The 23,711-nt window shown below is 36.3% G+C and overlaps 1 protein-coding gene across 4 annotated transcripts in view; it reads left to right on the top strand.

Annotated features, from left to right (window-relative positions):
• LOC139116705 (transient receptor potential cation channel subfamily M member 2-like) overlaps positions 1-16,483 on the top strand; it is a 29,201-nt gene extending 12,718 nt beyond the window's left edge. For 2 of the 4 annotated variants that reach the window (XM_070679300.1, XM_070679301.1), the window contains exons 7-27: positions 212-395; positions 808-1,024; positions 1,476-1,651; positions 2,175-2,275; positions 4,306-4,440; positions 4,766-4,846; positions 5,726-5,837; positions 6,076-6,277; positions 9,180-9,408; positions 9,566-9,664; positions 9,965-10,023; positions 10,453-10,606; positions 11,056-11,184; positions 11,684-11,932; positions 12,046-12,220; positions 12,799-12,946; positions 13,833-14,026; positions 14,356-14,488; positions 14,947-14,989; positions 15,479-15,529; positions 15,732-16,483. In XM_070679300.1, the coding sequence (XP_070535401.1) occupies positions 212-395; positions 808-1,024; positions 1,476-1,651; positions 2,175-2,275; positions 4,306-4,440; positions 4,766-4,846; positions 5,726-5,837; positions 6,076-6,277; positions 9,180-9,408; positions 9,566-9,664; positions 9,965-10,023; positions 10,453-10,606; positions 11,056-11,184; positions 11,684-11,932; positions 12,046-12,220; positions 12,799-12,946; positions 13,833-14,026; positions 14,356-14,488; positions 14,947-14,989; positions 15,479-15,529; positions 15,732-15,749 (2,889 nt within the window). In that variant the 3' untranslated portion in view covers positions 15,750-16,483. The remainder of the gene's footprint in view (positions 1-211; positions 396-807; positions 1,025-1,475; positions 1,652-2,174; positions 2,276-4,305; positions 4,441-4,765; positions 4,847-5,725; positions 5,838-6,075; positions 6,278-9,179; positions 9,409-9,565; positions 9,665-9,964; positions 10,024-10,452; positions 10,607-11,055; positions 11,185-11,683; positions 11,933-12,045; positions 12,221-12,798; positions 12,947-13,832; positions 14,027-14,355; positions 14,489-14,946; positions 14,990-15,478; positions 15,530-15,731) is intronic. The other 2 variants (XM_070679303.1, XM_070679302.1) reach the window with 1 other exon arrangement.
• The last annotated feature ends 7,228 nt before the right edge of the window (positions 16,484-23,711 follow it).

The following is a 23,711-nucleotide window of genomic DNA, read 5'->3' on the forward strand; positions in this document are numbered from 1 at the left end:
GTTCTAATAATTCCGAATTAAAACAGGATTTATCTTGTAACTGTCTTCTGAACTGTGCTTTTAGGTCATGACAGAATTCACATTTGAAGGTAGCAGAACAGAACAACCGAACCAAACATTAGTGACTCTCTGGGATCATTGATTCAAATATCATTGCGATTGTTGTATTTAAACTGTCATATTTTCTTATGAAGGTCAACTTTAATTTCAGACATATACATCATCAAACATTGTAAGTTACCGCGTGGAATACACCCAAGGATATGAATCTTCACTTGACCCAAACCATTCACATTTTATCTTGGTCGACGATGGCACTGTTCATAATTACGACACAGGGACGGAACTCCGCGGCAAAATAGAAAAGGCAATTTCTGAGCACCATCATCGATCAGGTAAAACTGCGTGCATTTTCAATTACTACTGACGTATTGAAACTATGAATTTGTATATTTTAAAATAAGTTTTATTCTAATATTCAAGTTAACGGTATCTAAAATTGTAAATGCAAACCCATCTAAGCTCATGTTACTCCGCATATTTTCACATTTGTCAGTAAGGATTCATATTTAAACAGTGAGAATGTTCAAATTTTTGCACTGTATATCATCTACAGGCCCTTGAAAATTTAATTTAGGAGTGAAAAAAGTTGAAGGACTTGTTATTTTCACATTCGATGACCATTTACCCAATAATATAATATTATATAGTGATATCCTCAAAGAAAGGTATTATTCCATGTTCCACATTCCTTTGCTTCAAAAGGCGACATTATTTTACACGTTTCTTCTTGTTTATCCAAAATAGAGAAAGAGAGTAAAATGACGATACCCATAGTCTGTTTGGTGTTTGAGGGCGGTATTGGTACTTTGAAAGAAGTTGTTAGTGCTGTGGAGAATGCCACGCCAACCGTCATCATTGGAGGTTCTGGTCGAGCAGCCGATTTACTGGCGTGGGCAATAAGAAACGCACCGGACAAGTGCAAAGAAGATACAGAAGAAAAAGAGACCACTTTCTACATGAGGTGAAAATTAAATCTATACTGACAGATGTGATATTGGGAGTCGGAGTAACATGAGCTTAGATGGGTTTGCGAATGTTGTGCAGCATAATGTACATGTCTGACTTCATGTTTTTAGTACTGCCACAGACGAATACATAGCGAACAACGCACGAAGAAATCATTCTTACTCGTCTTCATAAAACAACTGGAAGATAAATCACCGTCTTCCACATCAGCATTTCCTTGCCATTGATTTCGAGCACTGATACCTGTTGAAAGTTATCAACATTTACTGATAACGAGCACTATTCAATCGGTATATGAAACTTTAATGTATTATGCAAAACGTTATATTAAATTGAAAAGTCGGCCACTTTACACATAATAAATAGCGCTTGTTCTTGCCTTTTCTATCTGATAGTGTTTGGTTCGGTACACACTTTTATTAATTCTTACTGTTTAACTGTTTCAGCCACCTCAGGAAAAATGTGGAAGAAACATTAAAAGCCCAGTCGACCGAAATTACAGATGTCGTGAAAATTGTCAACAGATGTATAAATAAAAGAGATCTTTTCACGATATATGAACTGAAAAACAAAGGGTCATCGAAGGACATAGATTTGGCCATATTGAATGCTGTTGTTCAGGGTGAGTGTTTTTGGGATACGTGATACGATTAAACTCATTTTAATTATGAAAAGAATGCCGCAAAACTATTACGGGAATAGATTTTAACGTGTCCATGAAGCAGTAGTGCGCACTAGGATATACGAAGCGTACTTTACGCATATGACTTTTACAGTCGTTAACGTAGAGTACACGCAGAGTATGTTTCTCACAGAAGACAGGCTACGCGCTGACCTATATGTTCATGGCCAATGGATACAAAATACATGCGGCATTTTTGGCATTGCAAATTTGTGTCATTCTTGTTTAACAAACTGCCGTATATCACAAAATCAGTATGTTTTTTTTTTATATATTTTGAGTGTATATAGGATGTCTGATACAGTTACAGCAATGCTCTGTGGGATAAACGGGAAAAAGTCAATTGTGAGTTAAATCGTTTTGGTTTTCATTTACGCGATTCGAATACATCACTGAAAATATGTTTTGTCATAAACCTATACAGTAGTAATAGATTCTTGGCGTTTGCGTTTTGTCATCATAGCAAAACGGGCCGACCAGATGGAACAGTTGCGCCTTGCCCTGGCATTCAACAGAATCGACATTGCTGAAAGTGTCATGTCAAAGTCGGTAAAGAAAGTAAAGGTACCTACCTTCGCTTTGTATCATTTATCGAGATTTTTATTGTCGCGTATTCTAATGCTTTATGGCGATACGCACACATTTGTCAATAAACTCTCCTTAGATTTATATATGAGGTAAATGCATATAATATTACACATTATCATACATGCTATGCCTGTATTGCCATTCTTCTATTGTTCAGACGGTACTGATATGAACCCATATTTTAACTAGTGAAAACACGAATTATATTTTCACTGTAACCGAACTACTTATTACAGCGACACGTACGCGTGACCTTCGTTGGTATATGTACATATAAAACAGCTGAGCGAATAAGACAAATGACAATCCGAAACGTCATTATGATTATGTTAAAAATTTTGTTGTTTGCAGTGACTTCATGGGCATTGCACTTAGACACAAGTACAGTTGTACCAAAAACATACAAACAAACGTATTGAAAATTTGTATCATTTGCCGAAACCTGTCATTGTTCACGGCCGGCCCCGTGGCGGTGCAGTGTTTTCATGTCGTCTACGCTGCTGAAGATTACATGTAAGATATCGGTTGACCGTGTATCATGATAGAACCGCTTTACGACAAGTTTCCTGTTGATGAGCTTAAGTATCTGGGCGGTGAATTACATCGTTTACAACCGCACTGAAAATACTCGCGACAGACAAGGTTCAAGGTGCACATAATATTTCCGATTTGCACCTGTCAGTGAGATTCACAGGTCATGATCGTGTCTGGCGGCACCACTGCGGTGCGGGTTTCAGATACAATGTAAGATCTAGGGAAAGTCAAACTTTCGCTTAGGTTGTTAAAGGAAGTTTAGTTCTATTAAGGCAAGCCAGGAACGAAAATATACGAGCAGACGACGGAAATACCTTTGAAATGTTTTATTCGTACAGCAACAAAATCACAAACGAGTTACGACACTACAGCTTACAGTGTACTCACTTCATGTTTTCCCTAATCCGCTTACTAAGAAGGTATATTCGGCATATTTGACGTCTGAGGACATGTAAAATTCTTCGAGATAAAGTGACTGGACAGGTACGGGTATATATCCACTGTGCATTCATAGATGTCGCAGAGCTGCTTGCTCCATGCACTCAGCTGTTCATACTCGATCGATTTCGAAATCGAACGCTGGCGTGGCGCGAGTATTTTAACGCACGCGATTTTGTCGGCCTCATAACTTTCACCGTCGCAGGGATGAGGTTATGTATCAAAACACGAAAACACACCAATTTTACACACTCCAGTCTATGTTTTACATCCAACGTCATTTTAAACTAAAATACATCTTCTTCAAATTGTGAAAACTTGTGTCGACATCGTAATATTGAAATTGTTCGCTTTAAAAGTGCGCCATAAACCCTGCTTTGAAGTGGAATGGCCCGATAGCGGAATAATATCAAGAAGTGATATGGTTGTCATCACTCCTTAGCAACCAACTTTTTATAAGTACAGCCTGGAGGAAGCAAGGTCGATTTCAAGTTGATTTCGTTTTTAATTTCGGAGCGTCTGTAGGAAAGCAGTCATAACCAAAGCATGCATGTATGATAAAGAGGTTATTACACGAAGTTAGGGCGATACCGCGTCGTATTCGAGTGATGTGTCCGTATTTTGACTCGTTGCTGCGCAACTCGTCAAAATACGGACACATCACTCGAATATGACGCGGTATCGCCCAAACTTCGTGTAATAACCCCTAATTATCACAAAAACAATTTCATTCAATTTAAAATGAGCAAAACTCGACTCTTATGACAAATTACTGATGTTTGTTTGTTTGTGACGTTTTTGTCCATTTTCCTTTTGTGTACAAAGATGAATTCTTACATCGGGTATGTCTACCCCGGACTGCAATAGGTTAACGTTTTGTCCAACTTTCAAGTACTAGTGAACACATTAATATCGCGCCATTGAACGACAAGCTGAATGTATGACTCTGTGAATAAAATAAGTGTATTATGTATTTTAATGAAAAAAATATATGTACCCTATGTAAGAGTTTATTTCCCTCTTTTTTATTCCAGTCTTCAGATTTGCACTCTTTGTTACACATGGCTTTGGTTAGCGACCAGGTGCAGTTTGTGAAATTATTCATCGAAAATGGCGTCTGCCTCCGTGAATTCCTGACTGTTGGAAGACTTACAAAACTTTACAACACGGTAACATTCGTTTATGATAGTTCTTTCCCATGTATCTCATGATCCTTTTGGTGCAATTCAAGTCCATAGTGGCTAATACCTCCCAATTTATGTACGTCAACTACATCGCTTAAGAACTGTTACATGACTAAGTGAGAATATTTAAGTAGGTCAGCAATACAAAGTGCGCTGTAAAATGATTTGGAGTTATTCAGATTCCGTAGCTTGCTGTGGGTGAACAATTAATTCATTTAAAGTCGTTTTGATTGGTTCATCCATGGTCATGAGAGACCGTGGTTGACGTGGACGGATAACTGGAACACGGCGCTTTTTTTGTCTTTTGCAGATTAAACGAACATGTTTCCTACATCGTCTGTTGAGTAAAGTGAAGAGGCATAAGCCAAGGAAAGACAAACGACGAAAACCGGTATACTATTTTGTTAGTTACTTTGGGGACTTTCGTTTTGCATTCAGTAAAAAGGTCTTTTTCTATGACCTTTATACGTATAGTGGGTTTATCATGTGACTAAATGAATGACCATAAGTTTTCTTCTTCCGATTGGAATTAAGGAAACATACTTAGTTCGACCAAAACATTTATTCTTCTTCTGTTCACAAAACATATCTCACTAAAAGATCCAAACGCACGAATATAACCACTAAGATGAAGAAATACAAGAAGATCAAAGTTAACTGAAGTCCCAAAGAAATTTTAAAGTATGAATATCCGAGTTAATCCCCTTTTATGTCGTAACTTTAGATTAACTGTGATTATGTTTGACAAGAATGGATTATTTACGTTTATGTACACGACTTCCAATAGATCTTTTCCCGATTATTATCCCACAATGCATTGCAGTGGTAATATCAAACACCGTATATACACTAAAAAACCCCGAAAGCATACTGATTTGTGTTGTGCAACTGATTGCTTCAGAAAAAGGACACAAATTTGCAATGCCAAATAATGTTCCTTGTATATTCTAACCATCAGCGACGAAAATATAGTCACTGTGACTATTATTAACCTACCTTGTGTATATACCCTCCGGCTAAATTTTGGATCAGCAACGTACGCTTTGTATACCCTGGCGCGCACTGCATCATGGAACCGGTAAAAGAACTACCGTTGCTATGACCTTTTCTAAATCGGATTTGTTACTTTCAAGTCATGACATATTGGATCTGTGGTAAAACAGATCTAAGATACCGGCTGATATTGTTCATCGAAAACGAATATGAAGACGATATTTAATATGTACCTATAAGTTAAACTGTCTTTCCGTTCTGTTAAAATGTGAAACAGAGTAAATGCGCCTTCACTCTTGTTGACGTCGGTAACTTGATCCAGCAAATGACAGATGACAGTTACCAGATACCGACAGAGTACAGAAAAATGAAACAGGAACACAGTGGAGGTAAGAATTATTTCCCAATAAGTCATCTTTTATTGAAAATGGTACTGACTGTCAATCAACATGCTACATTATTTGTTAACTTTCAATTTCGCTAATCCTCCAAACATTGTCGACGTTTTCTTGGTACATTGATGCTTTCCGTGCTTGTGAAACCTTGCTTTCATTGAATAAATTATGTAATAATGTATCCATCAGTTTGCCTTTTGCAAGTCAGTGTTCTGTACATATCTTTATACAGATGAGAAAAAATATTTCGACAACCCAAGACGTGAGCTGTTTCTCTGGTCGATGTTCCAGAATCAACACGACATGGCTAAGCTATTTCTGGAAGAGATCGGAGACACTATGGCGGCTTCACTGGTAGCTATGCAGTGTCTGAAATGCATTGCAAGCAGAGAGAGTGACATCGACTCACGTGTATGCATGGAACGAAACGCGGCGTACGGGTTTGACTTTTCTTCTTTTGTGTTGTTTATGAGACTATGGCTTTTGCCTTCTAATCATTGCTACTGTCTTCATTCAATTTACTCTCTCTTGTACTCGTCTTTTACACACAAAACACAGACATGAACAAAAACATATATATATATATGTATATATATATATATATATATATATATATATATATATATATATATATATATATATATATATATATATATATATATATATATATATATATATATATATATATATATAATCCCATGGTGTTTTTCTCTGTTTGACGTCATCATATACAAGTGTTTTTCGCGGAGCCGTACAACTTCGAGCCGAAATCACATGAACAGTCTTTTTATTTTTCTTTGATGTGGATGGATCAAAATTATTGTAACAAATTGCATGGTTTTTATCGCTATTTTGTGTTTTTCCTCACGCGGATTACTTTCATTTATTGAGTAAAGCGGCCGGTCACCCAGGAGATGTGCGAATGTTTACAGGAATACTTTCATTCATAAATCCGATTAAGCTGAACTTTTGATACATGAAATGGTATCTCCACCAATCAGACATACGGATTCGGTCACGTGCGCATGTCAATCAGGGCTCGAAATTAACTTTTTACCTTGGTAGTCCACTTGGGCTACCATTTTCTGAAGTTGGTAGCCCAGTAACAATGGCTGGTAGTCCATGAATATTTTAGCTTAGGGATACTGTACTCGTCCGAGTATAAGCCCCGGTTCAGCAACACAAAATAACAGTAAAACTAGGGGCTTCTACTCGAGAAACCCCATGTTATGTGTCAGAACGCTTAATTTATGCTTATTTTTGTACATTTGTAACACTTTCTATCACTTTCTAAATCGGCTTATACATCCAAAGAAATTGTAACTTTAGTAAAGAAAAACAGAAAAAAATATTCTCATGATATTTATGAACTGGCATGCCTTGTTACACCCGAGTCTCTCTGTACAGAACGTAATACATTGATACTGATCGACAACCATAGATAAAAGACAGCGAAACTCAGCCACGATTTCCAAGCTTAACTGACACAGTGTTTTGTATTACTATTTCAAATCAAACTGATTACACAATCTCTTGATATAGAAGTGAACGTTTTGTGAAATTTCAGCATCAAAACCCCAAAACTTGACACAAGTACATCTTGTATGCTGCCGATCAACAGCATAGTGTGAACTGGCATGCAAAGACTGCACACGGGAAAGCAACTCAACATTCTAGTATCAAACGCTCTGCATCTGTGAAAACAACAACATAGCAGTGAAAATTGTAATAGTCACCAGAAAAAAAAACTCTTCACAGATGAAACGATAATTGCTTCAAACAAATAAAACTGCATGTTGACTGCATTTAGCTCGTCCGAAAGTGACGGACATCGCACGCCAAGTATTTCACGTCCCAGGCTTTGGTAGTCCGTGTGGGCTACCATTTCATTGACTTTGGTAGCCCCAGGGAAAAGTTGGTAGTCTGTGGACGCGGGACTACCGCTAATTTCGAGCCCTGTCAATCATTGTCTCGCGCTGGACCGATGCCAAGGCAAGTCTACCATCGGCGGACATGACTCTCACCGCGCTAGCGACGGATAACCATAGTATTTTGAGTTACTTAGAATATTTACAATTATATGAGCCATTATGAAACTAATGCAACGACACGATCGAAACAGTAGTTATCATTCTTAGAGATGCTGTGGCTTTTAAAATATCAAAAGTTTACGACCTTGGCGAGCCCCTAAAGATTCAGATCGATGACACACAGAGTGTACGCTTGTAAGTTGTATCCTACATGTAGTGGGCACTGCCGTCACCGGTCTTCGCCGGTGGCCATCTCGGTCGTCAATTTTTCGTCTTACGGACTTTGATGTTTGCTGTGACACATATATCGCCCGTAGGCACATCCCAATTTTGTTACTTGACGGGAACTCTGTTCTGTTGTGAGTGTTGTCCGAGTCAACTTTCGAAATACATCGGATTCTACGGCGCTGCACTGTAGGTCGACAGCTTTAAGCTGCCATACGCTGCAGGTTTGATTCCGATCGAGAAACGACGGAATAATTTTGTGTGATGAAGGAAATTTATCGTTGTTCGTAAAATGACTTTATGCTTGTGCCTTCTATGTCGCTTTCCCGAAGATTATACGGTACTCATTTATTAAGTTGAACTTTCGTTGAGGTGTATATTTCGGGTTTATCGCCAACCTCGATCGCCAGGTACGATGACGTCCACTTGAAGTTTGAGCCTTACGATTGGAGCCGTTACATTATCTGAGCCATTATAACGATCGACGGTATCCTCATTCGATTCTTGGGAATAGCTAAAGCTTTACTTTTTAGCGACTCGAAATGTCGTTGGACATGCCTTCCATATTTCCATATATCTTGATTTGATCGGGTCACCTTTTTGTCAAAATGCCATGAGAACACGGCATCGATCACGACAAATCGTTTTGTGTGGTACGAACGGTACCATTGCAGGAAAAAAAGTTCCGGTTGATGACGTACAACAGCGGTAATATGGATTTCTTATCTGTGCTGGTGTACGTCACACAGGTGGAGATACGGGCCAGTTCATGTGATATATATATATATATATATATATATATATATATATATATATATATATATATATATATATATATATATATATATATATATATATATATATATATATATATATATAGAGAGAGAGAGAGAGAATCTTTGAGAACTTGACTGACAAATTATTCATCGTAATGAGCTTGCTTCGATCTCGATAAAAGCGGAAGAAGGAGAATAAAGGATAACCTTAGGGAGAATACAGAATATTTGTCATTAAAAATATTCCATGAGACTACCAATGCATGGAGTCTCATAAGAATACGATTTTTGTTCTAATTTTGCAGAGAGTACGAACAAATAGCATGTGACATTCTGACACAGTGTTACAATGACAACGAAAATCAAGCGTTGCTGCTGCTTATACGTCAGCTGCCGTATTGGGGAAATTCATCATGCAGTCGTCTGGCTGTCAGTGCCGGCAGTAAGAACTTCATTGCCCACACCGCAGTGCAGGAACTACTCAGCATCGTCTGGTATGGAAAAATAGATCGAGAACGCACGTCTACTTTCAGCGTGAGTTGCTGCATAATCCTTACATTTCCCTTAATATCTCTTTGTACAAATCATCCAATAGATTAATTAATTAATCAATAGATTGATAGAGTGTCTCCCTTTACTACTCACATTACCTCACGTTGTTTTTATGAACATTTTCTCCATCGCTTTACAGATTATTTGCTGCACCATTTGTCCGCCGTTGCTGTTTTGTATTGTGAAATACAGAGAGCCGAATGCAATTGATGATGAAGACTACGATCAAGAAATTATCGTAATTTGACTTTACGTTTTTTCAATTTTATGTCTATCGTAAAATTTTAAAACCGCCATGCAGTACTTGAAAGTTCGTTGAAAATATATGCTCCATTTACATCTAGTTAATACAAGAGAGTCGATTATTAGATGTGTAGATCAAGGATTTTCAACTATTGTCATTCACTAACCGAACCGGATAGAGTGAAATTGAACTTCAAAAGAGAGGTCATTAATTTTACACCGCACAAAAACTTGTCATTCCTCATGTATCTGAAAGGCAAATGTACAATGCTAATTGTAAAATTGTCTCTTTTAGTATCGGGAGAGCGCAAAGTTCACTTCAGAGGCCATGGAAACATTTGTGGAAGAATCAAAGTAAAGTATCTACTTTTCTGTATTTGCACTGTGCGTGAGAGTTTTAGAGATAACCAGAGTAATATTTTATAACCAAAAGTACTGAGTCGGCTTTTGTTGGTACCAATTTTTATTTCCAAATTTAACACATTCTCTCTAGTATTTAGATTCTGTGATACATATCTAGATGCAATAAAAGTGGTGTAATGCACTGAAAAAAATATGTCATTGTAAAATCTCTATTTAATGGAAGGTAAGGATTTTTCTTCCAAATGCGTACACTTTTGTTGATATCTTCAGTCAGATCCCGGGAGTTCTATGCAGAAAAAAACATCATATATTATGAAGTCCTATCAGGGTTGGTTATAAAGGTTTCAGACATGTAGGTGTTTCGTTTGATAACAACTGCGAAATACTTTCCGAGCTAACAACTCACATTCAATACTTCAGGCACGACACAAAAGCACATCAATACGGCGGTTGTTTGTGTGACGGAATTAATTTCAATGACGGTATCGACATCTGTGTGAATAGAAGACTTACTGTTTTTGAAAAAGTGATACACTTTTTTAAAAGTCCAGTGGTGAAATTCTGTTATTCAACTGTAAGTAATAGTCTAAAAGTTTCAGAATTTTGACTTTCTCTAAAGTGGTATCTATTTTGTTAGGCTTTCGAACCAAGAAGGTATAATTTTATTGGCCAACGAGTTACCATTGTTATCAGGTATACTTTTGCTTTGAGACTTGTGAACTTTTAAATTTTTGAAGAAAAATAGTGAATTCTTCGGAAGTCTAGATTAGTTTTGAAAATGTTTTGGGAAAGACGCCAGTCCAGAATCACCCACGTAAGGTTCATTGGTCCAAAATATAGACATGTTCCTATTGACATTGTTTGATACAAGAGGCGATCAATACAAAAATAATTACACTACAAAAAATTGCAGTTAGACAATTGGCTTTTGAGTTTATATGTGAGCAACAATGATAATCTGTAGACTGTTAAATGGCTTGCTTACTTATCTGAATTAATAACATAACATTTATTTTCCAATAGTTTTCATACATCGTGTTCCTGCTATTGTTCAGTTATATTCTCCTGGTCAAGTACGATGACCTTCACTTTGGTGCAGCGATTGTATTAACAGTATGGGTGACGTCGCTACTTTTCGATGAAATCAGACAGGTACGGTGTGTTATTATTGTCCCACGTCTAATAACCCATTTACGCATTTTCCAGATGATAAAAATTTGACAGTTAGGAAGGTTGAGCATGACTACGTGAGGCTCTTATTTGTGCACAACCAACGGAAATATTGAACATCGTGACATACGTCTTATCGCGTCGTATGATTGGTTACTAAGCAATAAACCACCCATGGGAATTTTTATAACGAGGAATTCTCTCTAGTTTATCACATATACATGAACGATGGCGAGTTTATACTTGAAGTGAGTTGGTCAAAATCGTTGCCGAAAATGTTTATTGTCATTATACGACGTATCACTGTAGTGAAAGTCTGGCGTGAAAAGTTACAAAAAAGATTTTTTTCTTTCGTTGATAGCTCGCATCGGTGCCTGTTCCAACCAATGTATATAGCGAATATATCACTGATATTTTCATGTCTCGATCAAACAGTTCTCAGTTTTTGCGCAATCCGTAATTGATTAATATTGTATTGCAGATAGTTCAACAAGAGGCTAAGGGAACTCGCTTGAAACTACTGAACTGGATTAAAAGTGACAACTGGAACATAGTAGATTCAATTTGCTTGGCGATGTTCTACATTGGTCTAGCCACTAGATATTTTGGTGCCCCCGAAATTGGACGGTACATCTGGGCTGTTGATATATGGTTCTTCTACTTCCGTATGTTACACGTCTTCTCCATGAGTCGACGTATTGGACCGAAGGTCATTATGATCCGAAAAATGGTAGGTACTCATACAATCGTTCTAGCTGTAGCATTATTGTATAAAATATTTCATGATCATAAATGATCATAAATGCAGTATTTCACCTCTTGTGTTTTTCTTTTTCTTCTAAGATGGTTGATCTCTCTTTCTTCATTGGTATACTTTTCGTGATAATGGTCGGCTACGGTGTAGCCGCACAAGCAGTCCTAAGCCCCGGCGAGGAAAGTCCAGAATCACTATTCGCGGGAGTTTTTTACAGACCGTACTTCCAGTTATACGGTGAACTATTTCTCGATGAAATGTCGCGTAAGTTGCATTCAGTACGGCCATGCTAACAGACATAAGTCGATTAAAAAGTGAACGAAAAAATTACTGGCGTGTAGGTCAATAAAGTAAAGGGTATAATCATGTAAGGAAGTATGCACCATAAAAGTGAAATACTAAATTTGTCCGAACTTTCCAATCATTCTCTTTCAATTTTAAGAATACCAGTCTTGGGTCACCATGCAAAATTTGGTACTAAAGAAACAAATTACCTTAAATTTACCCATTTTCAATTTCGAAATAGCCACCATCCCTCTATTATCAATCTAAGAATTTAAAACTACGGCGATGGAAATTTTTCTTACCCTAAGAGCTTTAAACTAAGCACAAAACGCAGCTGACCAGAAAAGTATTCAAAAACCATTAAGAGTCCGAATATTTGTCACCGAAGCACAGTCTACCTCATGGCTTACAAGAATTGCAAGCGGTTTGGACAAGGAAAACTGAGCATATGTAAAGTATACTTGTATTTAATACGTTTCATCATATATGCAGATATCTTATACATTCTTGCATTTATTTCAAATAAATGAAAAGGTGATTACTTTTTTTTCTCGCAGAAGACGAATCGTGTACTGATAATCAGACACTTGTGGATCTTGGAATACAAAAATGTTCTGAGTATCGTTGGTTTGCCTTGGTTTTAATGGCACTTTACATGATGCTGTCAAATGTACTTCTTCTAAATCTCCTGATTGCTATGTTCAGGTGAGTGATGATTAATATAATTTGCATATATAAATATGAAAAATACTATAGAACAAGCTATTTCGCTGTTATGTATGTTTAATACAACAAATTACTTTAAGTACAAAGTAATAAAATATGTTACTTAAGTTTCATGAATCGTGCAATCCTCTGAGGATTGCAGGATGCATGAAACTTAATTCATAGATTTCATTACCTTGTACTTGAAGTAATTTGTTTATTTATAACGCCCTGCTTAGCATCGAGCACTGTAATTTCCCACGAGGACATCTGTATACTTCGATATATATATTTATATATATATATATATATATATATATATATATATATATATATATATATATATATATATATATATATATATATATATATACGCATCTTTTTGTCCTTCAGTCTGTCTGTTCCCTCCCGCTCCCACTCACCTTATCTCCCATTGTGGCATATGTCAATACAGTTAATTGCTATAAGTTCTCTCTCAAAACGATACAAGATGACAAGGAAGTCTATGTCAATAATGCACATCTTTCTACAATAGAATTTTTCAATACAAATTTTTAAAAGATAAACAAAATCAGTTATCTCAACAAAGTACTCAAGAGTTTTCATATTTCATAGTCAAGTTGATAGAGACTGCTGAAGTTCTCTCTGGTAGATGCAATCTTTGTTTGTCAATGGACAAAATAAAATGAAGAATAATTACCGAGGACAATTACAACATTTAATAGTCTTCTCAACAGGTCTAATCTAACAACATCAATGTGTGTTTGTGTGTTCACATACGCTGTATTGAAAGGTACATTACCAATAGACATAATGTGTCAAATGTCCTTGTACACAAATATTTAACGGGTTTGAAATTTATACCACTTCATGGTTTATATTTTAGTTACACTTTCGCTGCCGTACAAGACAACACTGACATCTTCTGGAAATATCAAAGATACGGATTGATCGTAGAGTACCAAGATCGTCCAACCTTATGCCCTCCACTCATTATATTATCCCACATCTGGCTGCTGGTTTGTTGCTTGCATACGAGACTTTGTGGAAGCAAATCAGCCCTTGTCTTCGGATCATTAAGTACGTTCTATGATATCGCATATAACTTATCTAACGATGCATTCATTATTCAGGTGTATTATTGATAATGTTTTAAATATAAACAATGTATTCTTTTTGTAACGATGGTGTGACTGCAAAATACGATTGATATCCGACATGACCTCATTCAATTCACATTTTTTCGATTACAAAGCAGCCATTATCTCTTTAGAATAAAAACACGCAGTTTGTACATGGTTTTATGATCGAATAGAATCGGCTGCGGTGATGTGCTCTTAATTTGATATAGGGAGTGCGATACAGAGAGCTCTAAAATATGATTTAACATGAATTCATGTCTGAAACAGAACAAAGTATGAGTGAAGAGGACCAAAAGAACCTAAGTTTGTTTGAATTGATTAATACGGAGAAATATATGGAAAGCAAAGAAGTGAAAGCAACCGAAAGTGTGACCACAAAGTTAAATATCGCATTTGAAAGGCAAGTAATCACATATTTTTCAGTATATGATTGGTCGTACTTCGTAGCTTTTGTTCTCTTAATTGGAAATATTTCGATCTCGAAGTATTTTAAAATTGTGCAGAAAATCTAATTATTTGGTGCTTGCAAAGAAAATAAAACAAAGAATCATTATTTGCTACGTATCTTTTGGTCCAGATCAAACAATACTGCCACAAGCATACTTAATTGCGAGGAAAATGGTACATGTGTATACTGGGGACACATCGCCCGAATGGGTTAAATGCTACCAACAATTGCTGACAACGGCAGACGCACTGGAATGGTACGTCTTTAGGACAAGCTCTGTAATCTTTCATTACTGTTACAAATATAACATTAAATACAACAAAGATTGTTCAGTAAAGGAAAAGGTGAATGTATGTCACGGCGTGTGTCTGATTTAATCATCATTTATTAACTATTATGTTTAATCACAGATTGGAGCAAGTAGCACAACACGTTGAGTTCCTGGATAGTCAGGTACGTCTTTCATAATGTTACTAAAACATCATGATGATTTGAAAACCCACTCATCATATATTATGTATTGCTTTTCTGTTGGTAACATTTTCTTTAATACGGCTGGTCAAGCCAATCATCAATCGATTTTGTTCGTTGCAAACGTTGGCCTCATGTTACACTAGTTTCGTAACAATTTTGTAGTTTAAGTCAAAGTTGTAATCAAATATCATTGTACGGGGAGTCTCAGAGTATTTCACCAGGCCGAAATTACCGTCGATTGACAAGCAAGTTTAATTTTCTTTAATACCTAAATGCGCTTTACTTTAACAGGCAATATTTTCTCAACGCTAAATGCTAAGCAACAAACGAAGACGATCTTACAAAAATAAATTGTCTCCAAAAGTTACGATGAGAATTTTGGATTTTTATTTTCGTGTGCTGGTTCATGAGCTAACTTAATTTTCGTATAGCTAACCTGTATCCATAAAGTCCTTGAATTTCTTTTAGCTTGACAGATTGATACCAAGTGTAGATGACAGAAGTGTGACTAAATTTAAGGTGAGGATAATACAGAATATTGGCTGCACTGTACAATGAGCACATAGACATAAAGTATTTACATGGCTTGTTTTCTGATGTTCTGACAATACATATTCACCGATTTTCGTGTCTTTCAATAAGTGAATTTAAAGTTTTTCAGTCTGATTATCATAGTGTTATTGTAACGAAAATAAATTGTGCAGTTTTTTTCTTTTTTCAGAAACCCATCACGCCGTGAGGCATGCTAGTGGAATAAGGAGATATTCATTGATAGGATTCAATTCCTTTCTGTTTCCAATACTTACTTATTCAGTACAATTCTGTTATAATACAAAGAGTAATTTTCAGAATGATGTTATTTCAGATACGTTGACAATTTGTATAGTCCTGTTCATATTTTCGCTAATCGATGATTCATTTACTTGATGGGAAAATTTTAAACCAATTAAGTTGATCCATGATATCTTTTATGTTTGTCATGATGTGCTCGTATCGCTCTTTGTTCAGCTTTCACGGTTGCAATTTGCAAACATCATCTCGTACTACACAAAAAGCACGTTAATGCGAACGTCTTATAAATTGTTTGCACAGTTATTTACTCGGTCTAGGTTTCCACTATTTTATTATCTCCACGAATCATTAAATTTCTTTTAATTAACTTTCCGAAACATCACATTTTCTTTAAAGACAGGCTTTATATTTATATCCATACCAATCATCTGTGTCAGAAATGAAGGTCTCTGACATGATGGTATTTCCATCGCACCAGTAATACAGCCACAACTAATCATTAGTGACTTTCAGGTTGTTTGCCACGTTTCTTTCAATATGAAATACATTCTCTTTGGAATGACTTTGCCTATATTTAACAGAAGTTTGAAAGTATGTCTATATTTTGTCAATTAAAAAACGTCGTTTTGTACAATATGCATCATTTCAGTCAATAAATCACGATTTTATTTTTACCGGAAATAGTATTTTTTTAATGTATTTAATGTGAAGTGTGTAAGTTTAATAGGTATCCTTGATTCAATTCCTTCTAACATTTAAGACAATGTATTATTGTCAGGCGTTTGAAATATTAAAAAACAAAAACAAAAACAAAACTGAATTATACTGAATCAAATCTTCTGCATTATACGATGTGCGGATCACGGCTACAAACGATAAATAGACGTTGACAAATACTATAGGAAGAACTCTTATTGTTTGTTTAATTAACGGCAACGTCTACAAAACCTGTCAAGGTATAGTAGATCCCGTCAGGTCAATGCGATGAGATTCTAAAGAAGTTACGTTTAATAGTCTTCAGAGAGAGAGAGAGAGAGAGAGAGAGAGAGAGAGAGAGAGAGAGAGAGAGAGAGAGAGAGAGAGAGAGAGAGAGAGAGAGAGAGGGGGGGTAGGTATAGCACGCCCTCAACGATCAATCTCGCGTCTGTTTCACAGGCTTGCAAGGTCACGTAACTGTGATTATCACTTTATTCCACTGGAATTTCCCCTTCGATAATATGCAAATATATCAGATTGAATCATTAAAGTGATCCGGATATGATTGTTGACATGATGAATTATCAATGGACGTTGAAGCCACTGATCGATATCAACTACCGGTTTACTATGGCTTGATCTAGGTTCCGCTCAGTACAAGTAAGACATGGTGCAATGAGTATAACCTGTAATGCCACACGTTCACACACGTTACGCTGGCTAAATCGTCAAGTGTTACACGGCCCTAAGGCTGCATTGACAAAAATGGAGGGGGATCGAGATCAGCTGGACCAATCGCGATTGATATTTTAATTTTTTAATCAATCCTCAAAACCTGAAAAATATTTAAAATCCCCCCCCGCTATTTGATCAAAATTATTCAAGAACCCTGCATTATCATAATAGGCTGTGTGATTTAAGATAAAAAAATTCATATTTGTATTATTAGGGAATTTCCAGGCAATACTCAGGGTGTGTGCAAATTTATTCATTGCACAATTTTCAAAAGTATCCAACAGTGTCCATTCTACTAATAATAGCTCATTAAAATCTACCTATCAGATTTATCCTTTGTTTGTTTTCTACAACGCACCATAAGTATTTAAAATTGTTTATCGGACAATCATAGTTCCGAAAGCATTATTCTCATTCCTCTTTTCAAGATACTCTGTTGTCTTTACCATGGTATATATTTCTCCTTTGTTTTGCTGATGACGCGATTACGACAGATTGCAGGTTATTTTGTGTGACAATAACATTCCAGTTGACAATCAATACTTCATTTTAAATTTTTCATAATTGACAAAAATGCAGCGGAACGATTTTTTTAAAAAATTATTCCACTTCATAATTCAGAATAATCACCTTAGTGCACCTATATTCACTGATTGTGGTACTGCGCTATAATAACAGCACCTGATGGACCATATCGCATGAGTCTCTTCTTTGTTAGATTTTGTTACAGTAGTACGTAACCTTTCTGAGTAAACTGGTTTCCATAGAAGGAGAGAGACCAGCAGTGATGTACAGTTGAGGATGAGACTGACAGGAATGTATACATGATAGATACATTAAACATACAGGGGAGAAATATATGTGCAAAAGGCCAGCTGCAAAAACTCTCCGTGGTGTAACGAAAGTTGTTTTATTACAAAATAAAACATCGTGGAATATCGGAAATTAGACGATTTAACTCAGGTAATAATTATTCCTACATGTGAATGTGGAAGTCGATGGTTCAATATTCATCTTTCAGGCAGCACGGAGTTTCAAGTCAGTTTTGGGTTGAAAGAAAAACGAACGATTCTCAAGTTTCGCCACTAGAGGCGATGCCTTGGACTCTCATGATGACCAAAAGAAAGCTATTATACTGCATGCATGTTAATGGAAATACTGGTTAGACTACATCATAAATTATCAATTTTCCTTGACTAAAATTGATTCTTATGAGCCAAGATAGATGCCTTTTTAAGACTTTAACGTTCTTGTGTGTGTGATGCAGCCAAAGGGCTGGAAAACCCAAACATGCTCTATCTTATCCAAATGAAAATTCGGGAAAACACTGCCATAGGTGCGATATACACACTATACCGAGGTTATGACCCCCTACCCCTCCCTGTTCGCCTGGTACACACTTTCGATAAAGAAAATTGATAGAAGTATAGATCGTGCCCCCCGCACGAATTTTGCCCGTTCTATTAGAAACTATCGGATTCTAGCAATGTTTTGGGGACAAATGTAATAAAATATAGAGGGTTAATCCAAATCTAAGTAAAATTACATCCTATTCGACCCTACATCACATGCCCTCACAAGTCATGAAATGCAAAGAACGATGATAGCTTGGGCTCGATATAACAGAGCGAAGCTCAAAACTCCCGGACATAACTATTTCGCGAAATATGCAATTGTCACATCATCAGCGGTGCATGTGCTACTGACAAAATATCCTTCGCCAACATTATTCGACAGTTAAGAATGGGAGAAAATCAGAGAAAACCAAAATCAGTCGATACGCTTATAATACTTTGTGATATACTTAGATCACCACATCTACATTTTGATAATGACCTTTGTGCAGACGCAGGACCTCAAGAATAATATTCAACATGGAGGAAAATTCCCTAACTCACGATTGTGACTTTTAATAGGGTGATACAGTCTTTATCAATAAATATCTGCAAAGACATACTGAAATTCACAAAACAATACCCATTATGAGTGTATTTATCTTGAATATGATAAGAAATAAAAGAGCTAGCTTGTAAAATTGACCAATTTTCCTGGTTAAGTGCTTTCATGTGATATCATAGTAGGTTGTGTGGCTCCTTCAAAACATTTCATCAATTTGTGTCTTTTGCCAAGGATATTTCTAATACTGTTGAGCGGACGTCCACGGAATACAGGTCCTATGTCTCGAAGTCAGCTGTAGATTTATACCTGGTCAAGTGAGTGCCTCGTTACTCTTTGATATTTAGTGTTATGACGAATTTACATAAAGTGATACGAACAAGAATTTTAAATACGAAACCAACAGGGGATCAATGTAGATAACAAATCTCGTTACGGAAATGTGTCATCAAACAGCAAGTTCAAAGCTCTTTGCAAGATCATCACAGTTCCTTTTCAATGATTGGCACCAAGTGATCTGTCAGAAATGCAGTTGAAAATCAATGAAATGATTCAATGATTTATTTTCTTTGTGTAACAAAACAATTTTACATATACTGTCTTTGAGTTTTATAACTCTGTCAGTGTAGGAGAAACTGAATATTCTGTTTAATCTGTTCTGTCCACTTATGTTACAAACAATTCACAAAACTAAAGAAACTCTTTTTTATTTTAAGTTAAAGTGTTAAAATCAAACATTTTTAAATAATGACTTTGCCCTTTCACCAATTTTCATATGCAACATCCATACTCACTATCAAGCGTAACGTGATTGGGCAAAATCATGGTGGTGAAAGAAGTAGTGGTTCCAGATATTATGTTCCTTGGTTTCAACAGGTGATTTCTAAGCAAGAAGCGCCCTCTACAGACATGATACTATAACTTTTGATTTGAAATCGATATCACTATACAATGTATACTGCTATTATACATTGTGATGCCTCGCTTACATGTTCTTACAAAGGACATTTTTTAGCTTCCTTGGTAGATTTTGATAAAAATATAAGCAGGATATGTTTAGAATAAAGGTCCTGAAACATGCTTAAGGTGAAGGGCGACGAATTCGGACGCGCACGCGGTTTAGAACGTTTCTGCGCAGATTTAACTCCAGCCTGCCGCAAATGGGTATTTTGTTGCGCATGTGTTTAACATCACCTGTCATTGTTGAAATTGCACTTTTACCTAATTTTTTGACCCAGTGTCTTAGAAATACATGTGACCTATAACCTTGTCATATTTTGACCCCTAGGAAGCTGGTTTTTATTCAATATGAAAAATTAACATTTCTCTCCCATTTACATGGCGCATATTACCCATTCACGTGGAGATATTGTAAAAAGTAGCGTGGTGACACCCTTTTATTAAAAGTTTAAACTAAATGGTATTATGTCAGGATTTTATTCGCCAAGTTTGGTCAAAATGACACCATTCAAAGCGACAGGAAGAAAGTTCGAAAATTATGTAGTGATTTAATTTCGATATCGTCATTTTGTAATCGATACTTATGTTAAAATTTCTTTACAAACATCATGAAAATTATACATTCGATAGATATGGATCTTAAGTCTAGGTATTTACTAAAATTAACTCATTTAATAAGCGTTTTATAATTGCTTTCTTTAGTTTAAGTGAATTATATCATTTTTATTTATTTCTAACAACGCCATTTTAACGTCCGTTTCCATGGAAACGAGCTTGGTGACCCCCATTTTTTATTTCATTTTTGTACTTGCCAAACTTCCATGAATATTTGTGCAAAGTTTCAAGAAAATGACACCACAACCTAATTTTGACGTAATTCGTAGTACTTCACCTTAGTAAGAAAAGAAATACGAACAGCTGTGCACAAAAATATTGATTCCAACGTTGTGAGTCTTCTCTAAAAAAGAAATGTCTGCAATAAGCCATGATGTCGACGAAAATTGTCAAGATGTTCAATCATAGTGCGTAGAATAGCCGATAACAGATTACACCGCAGATGACATACATTTGAGAAGAGTTACGAATGACTTGCAGTTAAGCCATCTCAGCAGTTTGACCCACGACATCTTTTATGTCTGTTTTGATGTGCTCTTATCGCCCTTTTCAGCTTCCACGTTCGAAATTCGCAAACACCATCTTGTATCACACCAAACTTATGTTAAAGTAACCTTCCTAATATAAATTGTTTGCACAGTTACCCTAAATGATATTTACTCTGTCTATCTTTTCGCGTTTTTATCTCCACGAATTATTACTTTGCTCTTTATAGCCTTTGAATTACCCTTCAGAAAATCCTCTCAAAATGAAAGTCACTGATGGTATTTCCATCGCAAATGTGAACAGTAATGCAGAAACAACCAATGATTTTTAGTGACTTTCGAGATATTTGCCATATTTCTTTGAATATGAAATACATTCTATTTGAACTTTTTGGATAACTCTACCTACATTTAACAAACTTGGGAAAGTAGTCTATATTTTGCCTTTTAGAAAAAGTTTCGTACAGAATGCATCATTTCCGTCAATAAATCACGATTTCATTTTTATTGGAAATATTATTTTTTAAATGTTAAATTTTTTTTCATGTGAAGTATGTATATTTAATTGGTATCCTTGATTGAATCCATTCTAAGCTTTATGACACGGTATCATTGTGAGGCGTTTCAAACATTCAAAAATACTGACTTGCACTGGATCAAATCTTCTGCCTTATACGATATGCGGACCACAGCTATAGAGGATAAATAGACGTTGTAGGAAGGACTCTAGGAATAGTTTATTGTTACTTTAATTAACGGCAACTGCTACGAGGAAAATGATATTTCAGTCTAAACGACTTTTTTGAGCATTATTTTGAAATACTTATTGCAAAGCAAAGAGATAGTCGTTGATACACCAACTCCTCGATCTTACATGAGGAGTTTTAGTTTTCATGTCTCTATCAGTCTTGACGTCGATAACCGAACTCAAAACTAATTAATGAATGATATTGTTTTGAAGAGACGAAAGCCCTTCAATGTTTAACGGGGCATGAACTAGGGATTCGGAGTTACTGTAATAGTAGACGAAAACATTGATCGCTTCTGCAGAATATCAGACGCTTCGAATCCATTAGTGTGTTACAATTTTACTCAAATCTGTAAATAGTAAACCAAAGACACCTCATGTTAGCTGTACATGGCAAAATACATTACATAACGCATCAGAGATATAGACGACAAACATCTCGATATCTCGATCCTTACGTTGCGTTGGAAGTCTTATTTGCAATTTGTAAATCACAAAAAGGTGAGGATGTTGTCGATGGTTTCTGACGTTATTATCCCATTCATCTTTATTTATTGTGTGCTGTAAATCGAAGGTTAAGTTGTTATGAAAGGGATCAGCCGTGGGAGGTCTTTCAGACATGGTATGGAATTTCACATTGAAACCCATGGGTTCCAAGTTATGATGAACCCTTTTCGTCGGTTTCAATTCACACTTCAAGATTTACGATAGGGTTCATATTCTTTAAACAGGCATTTGGAACGAAATTCCCTCAACGTATTTACGAGTAAGTAGACACCAAACAGGCAACACGCGGGCACAAGCTCCAGAAAATGCCATTTTATACTTTTTTTCCGCCCGTAAAAACGCAGACAGACTGCCAAGCGGCCAGCGCGAAGTTGCCGCCGATCGAACTCTGTGGTTATATTCACGAGTCATGTATGGGTCTACGCCAACTCTGTGGTTATATAAGACGATTTTTTAGGAAATTAGAGCGTTGGTTGTTGGCGATTTGAACCGACCGTAAATCAAACGCTTGTATAAACTATGTTTGCAGAATTAGCAAGAGGTGACAAAAGGTTGAGATCAGTTTTTGTAACTAATGTTATAAAAATCAAATATCATAATTGCCAGGTGTTTGACCGGGAGGAGAACTCCACTAATTCAAAAAACTGGGATTGAAAATTGGGGCTTTAAACTTCATTTTCCTGTCCGAGAAGCCTATTGTGTCCGGTACGTAAGGACTGTGCATCATTTCTTGAGTTCCCGGTGAGTATTACCTACCCATCGGCTTCAGCTAGCGCTTTCGTTTGGAGTTAGCGTAGACCCATACACGACTTAATTTTTTAGTCTAACGATTTTGTCTAGAGGAGAAATTCTTAGAAATACTAAATACACATTTTCCGTTAACGTTTGTGTAGCATGAACGTCGATATTTAATGTTTTGGCTAATGATACTAATAATCATGCGAAACTACACTTCTTTGCACTGAACGTGATTATTACCAAAATAATTTATATTTATAGCGCATCACTTCGCTCAAGTATATAGCTCGTGTCAACTTTGCCGATGTTAACTCGCCATGTATGCAACCCCGAAATTTCGGGGTTGGTTTATATGCTAAGCCGGTCGGAAGGTGTGAATCACGTACACATCGATAATACCAAAATCAAACTACTCGAACAGCGTTTGCATGCAAGGCAGTGTGTGGAAACAGCGACTATTTCCCCTGTAAAGTTTGATTGAATATTAGTTTCGTCACAGTCCCAGTGAACACAGTGAACTCAGCAGTTT

Source organism: Ptychodera flava, chromosome 18 (assembly GCF_041260155.1).
Source record: "Ptychodera flava strain L36383 chromosome 18, AS_Pfla_20210202, whole genome shotgun sequence".
NCBI classification, from domain to species: Eukaryota; Metazoa; Hemichordata; class Enteropneusta; family Ptychoderidae; genus Ptychodera; species Ptychodera flava.